Source organism: Lathyrus oleraceus, chromosome 5 (genome assembly GCF_024323335.1).
Source record: "Lathyrus oleraceus cultivar Zhongwan6 chromosome 5, CAAS_Psat_ZW6_1.0, whole genome shotgun sequence".
NCBI lineage: Eukaryota > Viridiplantae > Streptophyta > Magnoliopsida > Fabales > Fabaceae > Lathyrus > Lathyrus oleraceus.
Genome location: NC_066583.1, coordinates 225,521,495 through 225,537,192, shown reverse-complemented (window position 1 = coordinate 225,537,192; position 15,698 = coordinate 225,521,495). Strand labels below are relative to the sequence as shown.

The following is a 15,698-nucleotide window of genomic DNA, read 5'->3' as shown; positions in this document are numbered from 1 at the left end:
ATCCAAGTGAGAGCCTTTCTTTCAATTTGATGCAAAGGTCTATCTTCCACATGTTTTTGGTGGTTTAAAAGTGAGTTTTCTCCTTAAGATGACAATTTGTCTCTTTCTTATAAAATCAACCCCAACAAACCCCTTCTTACTTTTGAACCCGAACTACGAGGTTTTGATCCTTCACGGGTACGTAGGCATAAGACTCAATGTCTTTCCAAATCATCAAACAATAAAAAGATGTTCTTTTTATCATCTCCCCAATCAAATAGAAAACAATTTTAAACCAAACACATATATTTAAAAGGTTCCTCTAGAGTACTACATAGATTAGGGTGCCAATACCTTCCCTTTTTATAACGCACCCTTGTGCCTTAGAATCTCCCCCCCTTTTTTGCTGAGCTTAAGTTTAATCTTCTAGCTTTTCATATACATATTAGGTTATTTTTGAATCTTTTACCCTTCCTTTGGATAAATTAAAGATCGGTGGTGATATTTTGATTCATGAGTCAAGTCTAATCAATAGTTTGGTTCCTGATTCTTCACCACGACAGGTACTACTAATCTTGGTTTATTTTATAGAAAATCAAGTGAGTATAAATTAGTAGGCTACTGTGATGTTGACTATGCTGGAGATAGAATTGAAAGAAAAAGTACTTCTGGAAGTTGCCAATTTCTAGGAGACACCTTAATCTCATGGTCCAATAAGAGACAATCAACAATTGCGCTATCAACAGCTGGAGCCAAATATATCGTAGCTTCTATATGCAACACTCAGATACTCTGGATGAAGAGTTAGATGGAAGATTATCAAATATCTGAGAGTAACATTCCTATTCTCTGTGATAATACTTCTGCTATCTATTTGTCTAAGAATCCTATCTTGCATTCTATGGCTAAGCATATTGAAATAGAACATCACCTTTTACGTGACTCTGTTCATAAGGGAATTTTTCAATTAAAATTTGTTGATACAGACCATCAATGGGATGATATTTTTACAAAACCCCTTGTTGAAGATAAATTCACATTCATTCTGGAAAAACTATTTATGAAACCATGTCTAGAATGAAAAGATGTTATTCAGAACGTAAAGTCTCTAGAACTCTAGGTAAGATTATGAGATTATTTTTCTTTCTGACTCTGAAACTTGAAGCTTTATGAAGTAAGGAAGTTTTCATGAATCAAAAAGGTTATGATCATAAGCAATCTTATCGATTTTTATTCCTGATTCGTAACAGTTGTTGCATTTAATGGTTGTCTTGTCGTTTGATTTCATGTGGTTCTTAGTGGAGACAATTGTCCCACTTTCTGAGCATGCATGATTAAAGCGTGACACATTGGGTTTAAAAATTCTTGGAATTAGGTCTAAAACTTTACACTTCCCCCCATGACTGCACACACCTTTTTGTCATCATTGCAAAAATTGTCTATTTAAACTCACATCACTCACATTTTCACACTACATGCACATTTCTCCTACACTTTCAAGCTTTTCAAACCTCAAACTCTCTCTCTCCCTCTCAAATGTTCTTAATCTTTATCCTCTCTCACTCAAATGGATGAATAACAATCTTTAATGGCTTAACAATCTTCAAAGGCTTCAAAGAAAACTGAACAACAACTCTCTCAAAGTAGATCAAAGACTGCTCAACAACAACTGGTTCAACAACAATTTCAACAACTGCAACTATATAATAATAGATCTCATCCTAGATTTGTATATATTAAAGGAACTCCTTAAGTCAAGGAAGAAATAAATGGAAGTACTACTCCGGTGGAGAACTATCATATCTTCACAAAGATTGATCCTCCTGAAGTTTTGGCATACTACATGAACATCTGTCATGAAGATGGTGTTGATCCTTTGGTAAATCCCCTAAATCTCCCAGATAACTACCCAGTTATTCTGCCGCCTACTCCTTCTTCCCCAAACCCTTGTTTTTTCTAAAAAATGTCTTAGCACTTGTATTTATATCTAAGTGTGTATGTATGCCTTTTATGTTCTTCTTGTTGTATTTCGTTTGTAGTTCTTGTTAAGTTCTTTGTTATTCCATTTTGATGTTTTTAAATTGTACTCTGCACTAACTTTTTGGCATGTTCTTAAATCAATGAAGTTGTTTTATTTATGTTGTCTTTTATCTTTTTGATTGATGACAAAGGGGGAGAAAACATAACATTCTAAAGGGGAAGAATTAAGAGTTTATTTTGATGTCTAAATTCTTAAGTAAAAAACCCAAACATTTTTTAAATGTTTCTGTTAACAAATACTTCGAGAAAAGTTTGTTAAGTGTTTTTGCAGGGTTGACTCTTAAGATTCAGAATGGTGTGTTAAGCTTATTTCTCAAGAATCAGAATGATTCTCAAAGAAGTTCTAGAAGAAATTTTGTTAAGTGTTTTTGCAGGGTTAACTCTCAAGATTCAGAATGGTGTGTTAAACTTATTTCTCAAGAATCAGAATGATTCTCAAAGAAGTTTCGGAAAAAAGGTACTCAAAGATGTTTTTGAAGAAAGGTCCTCAAAGAAGTTTCTGAAAAAAGTTTTTCTGAAGGTCTATCAAAAGGAAGATGCTATCAACCAGTGTTTTGGACAACATCAATCAACTTTTGAAGTTAAACCAGATTTTGACTAATTATTCATTCTGGTACTTCTAAAGGTAAATCAAGAAAGTGTTCTTTCATTTTGAGTTTATCTTTATAGGACTATACATCTCAGGGGGGGGCTTTGTGCTTCTATAAGATGTATTCTTCTATGATTACCCTGTACAAAACTGTTCATCAAAATACATGTTTTGTCATCATCAAAAAGGGGGAGATTGTTAGAATAAGATTTGGTTCTACATCTATACCTTGAGTTTTGATGATAACAATGTTGTATTTGTGTGAGAACAATTTTGTTACCCTAATGGTTTGTGATTGTGTAGCTTTAACAAACAGTTTTGATTCTATTCATATGATGTGCAACATCATTAATTTCTAAACTTTGCATTCCAAATTCTCTTATGCGTTGCAATTAGAAGTTCTGAAAGACGTCAATATTGTAGCTGCAATGTTCTTTATGCTTCTGTGTTATCTCACCCATCGGAGCTTCTGAGGAGACTTTATATTGTTGTTGCAATGTTCTCTCAATTTCTGCTTCTGGACGTGACTCTGATCAATAAGCTTCTGAAGAATGGCAAGCTTCTAAAGTTGTGTTATGTAACTGAAGATTTTGAATATCTCAAGACAGATGATTGAAGTTATCAAGGTTCTGACTGAAGATTCTGAAGACTCTGAAGATTCTGAAGACATTGAAGAACTCAAGCCAGACGACTGATGTTGTCAAGTTTCTGACCCAAGGTTATGAAGTTTCTGAATCCAGCTCTATACTTCTTCACTTCATGCTTCAATCATCTTTTATCATAAGCCAATGAATCTAAAGATAAGATCAAATGAGAATGTGATCAAATAGTACATAGTAAAAATCGAACAACCATTCCATTACTTGATTTCATGGGCAAGGACTGTAATATTCATCACACCTGCCACTGAATATGTGGGCTAAAGCACAATACGTGGTACCATTCCTTTCTCATCCAACAGTGGACAAATGCTCAAGGAGTTTTCCCCATTTTTCCCTCCAACGATCACATGCTTAGATTATATAAGCATGCGTTGGAGACTTGAAGAAATTGTTGATCTACACAAGTATTTTGACAATATAATTTTCTTTGTGAAAAGCTATAATCTTTTGTATACAATGCTCTTTAAGTATTTATTATTCATTTTGTGTAAATCTGATTTTGAAGAAGCATCTTGTAACACAAAAACTTTTATTCAAACTATTTATTTGATTCCTTAAGGAGGTTATCCTTGAGAAGACAAAGAAGGTTGTTCTTTGTGAGTCCTTAAGGAGACTTAGGTTAGTTGGATCCTTGAGAAGACAAAGAAAAGTATTCTTTGTGTTTATTATAATTTGTTGATTATAGTGGATTAAGTTCTTGTGTATAAGGTAAATCACCTTGGAGTGTGGACTGGGTTAACTTTGAGTTTCAAGCGAACCAGGATAAAAATATTTGTGTTTTTATCTCTTCATTATTTAACTTGTTAGTGATGTGTTTTTTTGGAAAAAGCTTTTGCTTGTAAAATCCAATTCACCCCACTTCTTGTGTTTTTCACACCTTCATTACTTTGTTGCATGTTTGTGGTTATTACATTGATGCACTACTGCAAAATAGACCTTTCGTAACACCCATTTTACAACGGTCTTCTTGTTAACCGTGATAATAAATTTGTTTGCCGCTTTTTTTTGTATTTATTAAAAGGCATTTCACAACGGTCATAGGTACCAACCGTGATGAAAAGTGGCTTATGATCATACTTTCTAATCTTAGCACCTAAAATTTTGTTTTTCATTTATTTTTATGCTAGTTTTCACCACGATTGGAACTTCCAACAGTGGTGAAAAGTGGTGTCTGGTCATGAGTTCAAATCCTAGCACCCGAAGTTTTATTTTTATTTATTTATTAAAAGACATACAACAACGATTGTTTAAAGTAACTGTTATGATATGTTGAGACATACAACAACAGTTGTTTAAAGTACCAGTTGTGATAGGTTAGAATCTACAGTTTTGTTTTAATTTATTTTTAAGCTACTTTTCACCGCGGTTGGAACTTCCAACCGTGGTGAAAAGTCACTCAGGGTCATGGGGAAATATAAACCTGTTTATTGAGTTTCTTCACCATTCTTAAACAAATATTTTTCGTCTATTTAGTAAGTATCAACGCTCAAGACACTATCATTAGTGATCCCCGTGAAACCTAAAACTTAGATGAACTTCTAACTTAGACGGACTTCATCTTCTACATCCAAACATCTTCTTCCATTTACGAAACTCTATTTCTTCACTATACCAAGCTTGAAAACATGATTTCTTCAATAAACAAAACTCGAAAACATCATTTCTTTCATTAACAAATTTCATAAATCCATCACCTCTTCTCCAACTTGAATGAGACAAAGAAAACATGGATTCAAGTTAGCAATGTTAGTTGTTGTTGTTCTTGTTATTGTTCTTGTTGTGATTCTTGTTGTTCTTTTTGTTGTTGTTGTTGTTGTTCTTTTTGTTGTTGTTGATCTTGTGGTTATTCTTGTTGTTGCTCTTATTGTTGTTCTTGTTGTTCTTCTTCTTGTTTATTGTTGTAATTTTTGTTGTCATTCCTGTTCCTTATGTTCTTGTTGTTCTTGTTTTTGCTCTTTTTGTTGTTGTTGTTGTTGTTATTGTTGTTGTTGTTCTACTACTGCATTTTCTATATTTTATTAAAAGACATACAACAATAGTTGTTTAAAACAACTGTTGTGATAGGTAGAGACATACAATAATGGTTGTTTAAAGTAACCATTGTGGTAGTTAGCACGCTACTTGACTTATAATCATGGTCGCACGACCGTAGTGGAAAGCATCATACATAGAATCACACCTTACCTCATAATGGTTGGTCCATCATGGTGGTATCCCTTTTCCAACCGTTATGATAGGTGTTTTCCGTAGTTGTGATGAAGGGTGCACGTGTAACACCTATATTTGAGAAATTATATATGTATCTTTTATATATAAAGAGTCGGGGTTTTAGGGTGTTACAACAAGCGATGTACAATGATATTTATGAAGGGTTAAATGACTAGTTCACGTGAGGTGAAAGGCTTTGTCTATAAGCATGATGCTTTTTGGTAAGAATACCTAATGTGTGATCTTTCTGAGTTAAGATCTATCCCTTCATCCTGTTTGACGAGAAGTATTTATAGAGGCCTTAGAATCAATGTTTTCTTGGGAAAGGTCACCGCACACTTAGTCATTGATGGGCCGTTGAATCCCTATTTTTAAGGGAGCATGAATTAGTTACTGACCCTGACTTCTCTCTGCCCCAGAAACGTCTCATCTCACATTTCTCATGACTGGGCGACAGGAGAGCATTAGGGCGAGACAGTACCTCCATGAGGGAGACATATGGTCATCGCCCTCCCTAAGGGCGACATAGCTCCTGCCCTTTATATATATATATATATATATATATATATATATATATATATATATATATATATATATATATATATATATATATATATATATAACTTAATAATCTCAAATGTTGAAAAATTTATTTGGAAACTATATTATATGTTTTGTTGGAGACATAACCTTCATCATCGAATATAAGCACCTTTAACTAAGTACGTGAAGTAAAAACATATAATTGGTCGTGTGAAAATATAGATTTTGGAAGATATATACCAACATTTATAACACATTGGCCTTGACACTTATCTATACTCATTGCAAATGAGACAACAATCCGAAATTGTTTACATTGAAATACCGTATAAAATTTTAGGGTCAAATGGATCCAAAAACAATTTTGGGATTTAAACCTTTTATCCGATACTAATTTGTGATATGACATTTTCCTAAAACATATAATTTTTTATTTGTGTAATTATAATCCCCATATCATTACATAAACCTCTTTGTTGATCAATAATTCTCAAAAACATTCCCTCTAGGAATTTATCTTATATTCTATGTTTTAATTAATATACTTTCTCCGTCCTAAAATAAGTGTCATACTTGACACTTTTACACATATTAAGAAAATGTAATAAATGAAAGAGAGAATAATGATTTTATCAAATTATCCTTATTAGCTATTGGTGTGTTCAAATTAACATTAATGTAAAGCTAAAAAATAATAAATTAAGAGTATTAATTAGATTGTACAATTAGAAGATAAAAATTAAATTTGCTAAATGAAAAATATTTTGGAATAAATAATTTTTTTAAATACGACATTTATTTTCGAACGCATGAAGTAATTTATATTACTTTAATATAATTGATATTGTATTATTTTAAAAAAAATGGCACTTTACTTAAATAAAATATCTAATCACTTTCTCAAATATCCTTCACACATTTTTGGTTTAACGACAAAAGAGAGAAAAATAATTAACTTAGAGGAGAGATAATCTACTCGGATAAGTTGTTACATATTCTAAAGGAGATTAATTGTTATGCATTGTCAGTGTAAACAAATTTACACTGTCAATACATCACAATCATCCGTTTGTATTACTTTACATGTGATTATAATAAAAGTCAAACTTCTTTAACAAATCAATGGTTGTAATTAACTGATAGTGTAAAATATCTTTACACTGCCAGTGCATTTCAATTAAATTCATTCTAAAATATATGTATATTTACATAAATGAGACATTGCCTCTAGTAATTATATGGGAAAAAGATTATGGTCACATGAATTTTTTATATTAATTGTTGGTCTAGTATCAACAAGAACTTGTTGCCTCAATCCTCTATGATTTTTGTATCATCTCTTAAAAAAAATTAAAATTGTTCATCAAAATATGGTTGTTTTCCATAATAAAAGAACTGAGAAATTGTTAAACTAAAGATAATTTAAAGAATGCTTAAACAATCAATTGGTCCCTGTAAGTTGTCGTGTTTTTTTATTTGGTCCCTGGATCTTTTTTGTTTGGATTGCATTCTTATATGTTTCAATCTTGTTGTTTTAAGTCCCTGACATCAAACTGGTCTTAAAAAAATACTTATGTGTCTAACGGAGCTAAGCTGGATTTATGTTTTTAATTTTATGTTAATTCTCAACAAAATCACATGGAATATATATTGGATAATATAAAGAAGGAGGGAGCAAAATAGAAATTACAAATATTGTATCTTATTTTTCCCTTCTAGTAGTCCATTATGTGTTGTTTTCTTTTTTATCTTCACATTAACCCATGGCTACATCCTCCGTTGGTAACATAACCTCGTCTCAAATCCCGGTATGTGATTGCAATAGATCTATGAAGATGTTCGTTTCAAATTCAGCTCAAAAACCTAAAAGGAGATATTAGAAATGTCAAAATTCAGGAGTTATGTCTAGTTGCAAGCTGTTCATATGGGATGATGGACTTAAATGTAACATATCTATTGAATCCATACATTCAGGTGGTTGCAATTGCTCAGAGGTTGTGAATAATTCAGGTTGTATTATTAAAGACATTGAGGCTGGGAGAAAAGAAAAGATGAGATGAAGTTGGAAAACGAAAGGAAAAAAAGTCAATTTGTATAAGATGTTGTTGATTTTGTCTAGGTGTTTGTTCATTGTCTGCAATAAATGGTTGTGATTATAGTGAATTGTGTCTGTAACTCTTTATTAATGAACGCAGTTTTGAATATATGACAATTTTCATCCCTATATGTTTATGAGTTTTTTGATTTTAGTCCCTTTAAGTTTCTGTGTTTTTGATAGTTGTCCCTGTATGTTTATGTGGTTTTGATAGTCGTCCCTAGCTATTTAATATATTTCATCCATGTTTATGAATGACCTATAATGCATTTGAATATTGTCAATAGGAAAAAAAGTTTGCACAAACTGATAATGTATTAAATATATTCTTAAAGGTCTTGACCAAATTAAATAAAGCCAGAATCTAAGAAACACATAAAGCCACAATGGCATAACGGTCTTGAAATATAGGTATTAAAATACATGATAAAATAGAAACACGTCTTGGCCATAAAGGTCTTAAAATGCATCATAAAACATAAATATTTCTTGGCCATAAACGTCTCAAAATACATGATAAATACATGCATCACAATACATCATAAAGGTTTCAATAAAAATATCATAACACAGAAAATATGTCTTGGCTATCACTTCCTTATTCTATAACTTCTCCTCAGTTTTGGACTAAGTGCCTCAGCAACAAATTCAGTAATTGGAATAGCTGGTGCAGACAAAATATAATTAGTTTGAGACTGAGTTATAATAGGTTCAGTTGTTTGAGCATTGAGAACAAGCAGTGGCGGAACTGAGGGGGACGTGGGAAGACCACGGCCACCCCTCAACTTTTTTTTTAATTCATATATATTAAATTACTAAAACATCCTTATTTTAAATTAAAATTAATTTTTATTTTTTCTTTTTCATTCAAAGTTAGGTTAAAATACAGATAAGGGAAAAAGCTCATACCTTTCCTTTCTTTCTCATATGGGTTTGCTACCGGCACCGGAATCGGAACAGATTAAAGTGATCGGCATCTAACATGTAAAAAACTTTATTCATTCTTCTTTTATAAAAAGTAACAAATTAAAGTGATTGATTGATTTGTGTTTTTGAAATTTTTAGGGTTCTTCTTTCTTGATGTGTTAAAATAATCTATATGAGGTTTATTAAGCCAATTCATAACACTGTAATTTAGAAATATAGTTATTGTAATAAGGTTTATTTAATCATTGTTGCTGCTAATTTCTAATAGTGAAGTTCTTGGTATTTGAAAACGGATTAAAGTTGATTAATTAAGTTTATTAATTTTTTTTCTCTTTTAATTTTTATGTTCTCTAAATTTATTTTTGGATCTGATATGATATTATAGGAAGAGTAAAGATGAATAATAGGAAAATTGATTCTTTTTTCAAAAGGAAAGCATGTGAAATTGAAAGAGAAGAGAGAGATGAATAAATTATAATCCCGACATCCGAATCTGAAACAGTTCTTGAGAATCCAACAATTGAAGAGCATCATGGTTTTAAAAATTCTTTGGAACGCGATCCTGGAAAGTGTCATCCGATTTGGCAATATCCACCAAATCAAGTGGATGCAATACGAATAGCTTATCTAAAATGGGGTCCATATCAAATTGATTTAGAAAACTATCCTTTGTCCGGTAACGAGGATCATCCGAGAAGGTTTCAACATACTTGGTTTAGCATATTTCCATCATGGTTAGAATATTCACCATCTGAAGATGCCGCATATTGCTTACCGTGTTACCTTTTTAGCAAAAAACTAAGTGGACGTCCCGGATCACTTGTCTTTATTTCTATGGGTTTTAGAAATTGGAAGAAAGTTAGGAATGGAAAACATTGTTCCTTTCTTAAATACATAGGGAAGGATCCTTGCTCACCACACAACAATGCAATGAAAGCTTGTCAAGACTTGTTGAATCAAGATGGTCATATTAGAAATGTTATTCAAGTGCAAAGTTCAAGTCAAAGAATGAATAATCGGTTACGACTCAAGACTTCAATTGACACTGTTTGTTGGTTAACACTACAAGCTTGTGGTTTTAGGGGTCACGACGAAAGTAGCAAATCAAGAAATCAATGTAACTTTCTTGAGTTATTAAAACTTTTAGCATCCTACAGTGATGAAGTTGCAAAATTTGTGTTGGAAAATGCTCCACAAAATTGCAAGTATACTTCACATCAAATTCAAAAAGAGCTCTTGCAAATTCTTTCTAGTAGGGTGAAAAAGAGTATTCGTGAGGAAATTGGTGATTCCAAATTTTGTATCGTTGTTGATGAAGCTCGTGATGAGTCACAAAAGGAACAAATGGCTCTTGTATTAAGATTTGTTGATAAAGTTGGTTTAATACAAGAGAGATTTTTTGATGTGGCACATGTTAAAGACACCACATCTTTAACTCTTAAGGAAGCAATATGTGATATACTTTCTCGACATAACCTTGATATTTCTAACATTCGTGGCCAAGGGTATGATGGCGCTAGCAATATGAGAGGAGAATGGAATGGTTTACAAGCCCTCTTTATGAAGGATTGTCCTTATGCATACTATGTTCATTGTTTTTCTCATCGATTGCAACTTGCATTAGTTGCATCATCAAGAGAAGTCAAACCTGTTCATAAATTTTTTGAGAAGCTGATCTTTTTTGTGAATTTGTTCTTCTACAAAGTGTCATGATGAGTTACAAGCTGCCCAATTAGAAGAAATTGCTAATTTGTTAGAGATTGATGAGATTGTAACTGGTAAAGGTAAAAATCAAGTTGGTACATTGAAACGAGCTGGAGATACTCGTTGGGGGATCACATTACGATTCAATTTCTAGCTTGATAAACATGTATGAAGCAACTTGTTTAGTTTTAAAAAAAATTGCAAAAGATAGAGGGAGTTATGCTACACGTGGGGATGCAGATAGTTGTTATAATTACTTGAAGGCATTTGATTTTATATTTATTTTGCACTTGATGAAAGAAATCATGGGAATAACAGATATGCTTTGTCGAGCCTTACAAAAAAAAATCAAGATGTAGTTAATGTTATGAACTTGGTTCGTTCAACAAAACATCTTATTCAAGGTTTGAGAGAAAATGGTTGGGATATATTGTTTACTAAAGTGGTATCTTTTTGTGAAAAGCATGGTATTGAGATTCCTGATCTTAATGATGTTCATTCAACAACAAGATTTGGACGCTCCCGTCTTGAAGAGAATCAAGTCACAATTCAACATTACTTTAAAGTTGAAATCTTTTTCACTACCATTGACAAACAGTTACAAGAGTTGAATAGCAGATTCAGTGAGCAGGCAATGGATTTGTTAACTCTTTCTTGTTCTTTATCTCCTAAGGATGGATATAAAGCTTTTAGCATTGATACTATTTGTTCTTTAGTTGAAAAATATTATCCTATGGATTTTAGTGAGCAAGAGAAGAATAATTTGCAATTTCAACTCCAACATTTTCTATTTGTTGCTCGTCAAACATCAAACTTGAATAATTTATCAACTATTCAAGAACTATGTTCATGTTTGGTTGCATCTGGACAGGCTGAAACTTACTTCTTGATTGATAGACTACTTCGTCTTATCATGACTCTTCCCGTCTCGACAGCCAGAACTGAGAGGTCTTTTTTAGCAATGAAAATTATTAAGACTAATTTGAGAAACAAGATGGATGATGGGTTTCTTGGAGATAGCATGACAGTATATATTGAAAAGGAGATTAGTGCAAGCATTAGTTTGGAGTCAATTATTGACGATTTCAAGTCACTCGGAACGCGTAAAGCATTACTTTAAGGTAGTTTTAAGTCATGTAATTTAAATTTTTAGTAATTAACTTTGTATTTATTTTAACTTTAATGTTTTATTTAAAATACTATTTACATTTTATTAATAATCTTTATTTTACGTTAGCGGTCATCCCAAATTTTTTTATCTGGCTCCGCCACTGAGAACAAGTGTGCTTTGGCGAATAGGATTAGGTGCATTTTGAGTACTTGGGATGTAACATCATTGATATTTGGCTGAGGTTGTGTTGCCTCAGAGGTTGTTGTAAGATTTGCTTCAAGCATTTCAAATTAAGGATCATCATCAAAGTGAGATTCCATTTCTTGTGGATTTTCTTGAGCCGCAGGTCCAACATCAGGGTTATAAGCTTCTTTTTTTTTTTTGGTTTTTTCTGCACAAGACATAAACATCTCTCTCCCATTCAATACTGACCATGCAGTAATGGTTTCTTTAAATTCTTCAAGTGATCCAAATTACAATCCCACCTGGAACTTGTAATTCTTGTTCAACTCATCCATCTTAAACATTGAATACTTTGGTTCATTTTCATTATCAAAAACATTAGGGTCACTACTAACAAGCTCATCACTACAACAGTTAGTTTCTATTCATGGTCTACACCACAAGATTATGTTATCAACATCAAACGTTAGTTTTCTTGGAGTATCCTTGTGTTTCCTAACCATACTTTTTGACCGCCCTCTTTTACCATCAATCTTGCCTTGTTCATTAAAACCATCACCCAACCTAAGAATCCTTTCATCTTCACTATCATCAAATGATAAATTATAACCCTCAAAGTCACTACCATCATATTCCAAGTTCATTTTTAGTTTTGATGATATTGTAATGATTATTTTATTGTTTAACATTTTTTTATTTGTGTAAAAAAATTGTATAGACTTACGGAAATTTATCATCGAAAAAAGTAAGAAAGTTCTACAACACAATCCTTTAGTCTTAAGATGAACTTGGAATATATAACCTGACACAATAATCATGAATCATCTACAAAGATATGAAACTTGCCCATCAGTTATGACCTCTTATAAATATTTGCATTTTTTAAGAACTACTAAATTAATGAAAATATAAGAAAGATTCTAGTTACTCGTATTTGTTCACTAGTTTTGACATATGAGAAAGATTCGATCCACTTGAATTTGAATTTCACTAATTCAACTAACCATTCATTAATTTTAATTTGGCCTTTTTGAGTAACAACTTAAAGTAATTTTAGGTGCAAACATAATAATAATAATAATAATAATAATAATAATAATAATAATAATAATAATAATAATAATAATAATAATAATGATGGTGGTTAATTTTGATTTTGATTTTGATTTTTTTAAAAATTATTTCCAAATTTAGAATTAAGTATTTAAATTTTTTTGGTAAATATAAAACTAAGGAGTGAATGATAATTTCAAAAGTAACAAATGTTTTAGAGTAATTATATAATACAGGAGACATAAATAAAATATAAATATAAATAAATTGATATTGAAAATTTAGATTGTCAAGAACTCAAATTTAGCAATATTTTAAGGGGATTTTATTTGGCTTTATAATTTTAATTATTTTAATTTTATGGTTTTTGCTTTATGCATTTAATATACATTCAAGAGTGCTTTCATAAAAATAGCTCACATCTCTGTCTGGACTAGAAACTAAGAATTTAAATTTAGCTTCATATGTTGAAAAGTATTAAAAAATTTGAAGAAGAATTTTAGCATCCATTGTATTTTAAATTTTAATCAAACATAGAGGATATCTAGTTGATAAAAAAAATGTATTTAACCTAGTCCAAATAGAAGTTAATAATGAAGAAATATTTAATCAATTAGTAAGGTAAGTCTTCAGCCAACAATACATTTTATATTTCTACTTATAATATTTGATTAACTTTTTTATATTTACCGTTAGTATATACAAATAATCTTTAAAAAAAAAGATACCTATGATTTTGTCACCTTAATCTTAATTGAATGTAAATATAGAAAAATTACATTAGTAACATATAAATTTAATTCCTATTATTATATTGACCTAATTATAAATAAAAAATGATTAATATAAAGTAAATAAATAAATCACAGAACATATTCATTACCCTGGCACACGTTTTCCAACAAATCAAGAAAATTATTCGATCAATAAATCAGGAGAATTAAAAGTTTGTTACCACTAATCCTTTTGAATATAAACAATCAAATCTTTGGCCCCATGTTACTCGTACTTCTCTTGATATCTTCACTATTATATATATGCCAATTAACATCACTCTTACTATCATACACATCTTATATTCGTTTGTTTGTCCTCTGTGCTCTTTTTCCATTCTTTCTAATCTTCATCAATTTTTCATCCTTCAATTTTTGCATTCTTATTTAAAATGGAAGTGTCTCAAGAAGACATTGCTTATGAGATATTTTCTTGGTTACCTGCAAAAACCATATTTAAGTTTAAGTTAACTTGTAGTTCATTCTCCAAATTTCAAGAAGAATCTCATTTCAAAACAAAACAGTTTTGTAATATGTTAGTGAAGAGTGATACATGTTTCTTCCTCCAACATGATCAAATAAGTCAAAGGTATCAAAAAAGGATCGAGTTGCACCATTTACCTAAAGAGCAACAATTTTCTTGTGTTCCTAACAATATTCTGACATTTCTATCTAATTCAGCTATTGTTGTAGCTTCAAGTAATGGTTTGCTTCTTTGTTATACTATTAATGATGATCCTGTTGAATTGTTTATTTGCAATCCAATTACAAAGTCTTTCTTTTCTATTCCTAGTCCGGAGTCACTTAGAAAAAATCACAGGTTTTCTAACATAAATCTCATGTTAAATTGTTCTGATGACTCTTCAGATGATTACTTGATATTTCTTTTTGAAAACACACTGGATTGGTCGCCAAATAGTTATGTATGCAATATTTATCATGGAAAAGAAGGTGTGTGGAGAACCATGGAAAACAACTTTTTATGTGGTGGTAGAAATATGAAATTTGAGATGTCGGTGTTTCACAATGGAGCACTTCATTTCATTTCAGATTGCTCTAATTACTTTACTAGATTTAGTCCTTTTTATAAGCCATACATAATGGCTTATGATTTTGTGAAAGGAACTTCAACTATTATTAAGTTGCCAAGGGAAGCTATAAAAGGTTTTCACGCGGAGTGTAACATGGGCATATTTAATTGGGGCAAAGTGACAAGTTCCAACCGTTCTATTTGCTTAGTGAAATCAACAAGGTCTGTTTTCACTATTTGGTTTTTAAAAGATTACAAGTCATGTTTATGGCAAAAGATTTTGAAGGTGAGAGTGAATGCATTGGGGTTAAAAGAGAAAGATGCTCATGTTACCGGATTTACTATCATGAATGGCAAGGATTTGGTTTTTTCTACGGAACAAAAAATTTACAGTTGTGGTTTAGATGGAGAAACATTTATGATGGCGGAAGAAATAGGCTCACACAGTTGTGGATCTAATCCTTACTTTATGTCCTACTCAAACACTCTTCGTCCATGTGGGACTAATGTTCAAACAATGCCTTGCTAGGAGATGTAAGCTGCCAAGTTTTGAGAAATTGTAATATTTATATTTGATATTATTCAAGGCTTTAGTTATTAATTTTGAATAAATTATATATAGCTACTGTGTTTGAATTTATTATAGTTATTAATTTTAGAAGCATCGCTAATAGAGAATCTATAAGTGAACCTAGTAACAAATATTTATGTTTCGTCCTATCTGCTGCTAATATTCCACACCTAAATATTTCCATGCCTCTTTGATAATTTGGTTCCATGCCCATTTGTTAGACCAAAACG

General features: G+C 31.3%; 1 protein-coding gene across 1 annotated transcript; it reads left to right on the top strand.

Annotated features, from left to right (window-relative positions):
* Positions 1 to 14,259: 14,259 nt before the first annotated feature.
* LOC127087955 (F-box protein At5g49610-like) lies at positions 14,260 to 15,426 on the top strand. Its single transcript, XM_051028868.1, has one exon. The coding sequence runs from the start codon at positions 14,260 to 14,262 to the stop codon at positions 15,424 to 15,426; it is 1,167 nt and encodes a 388-aa protein (XP_050884825.1).
* Positions 15,427 to 15,698: the final 272 nt, after the last annotated feature.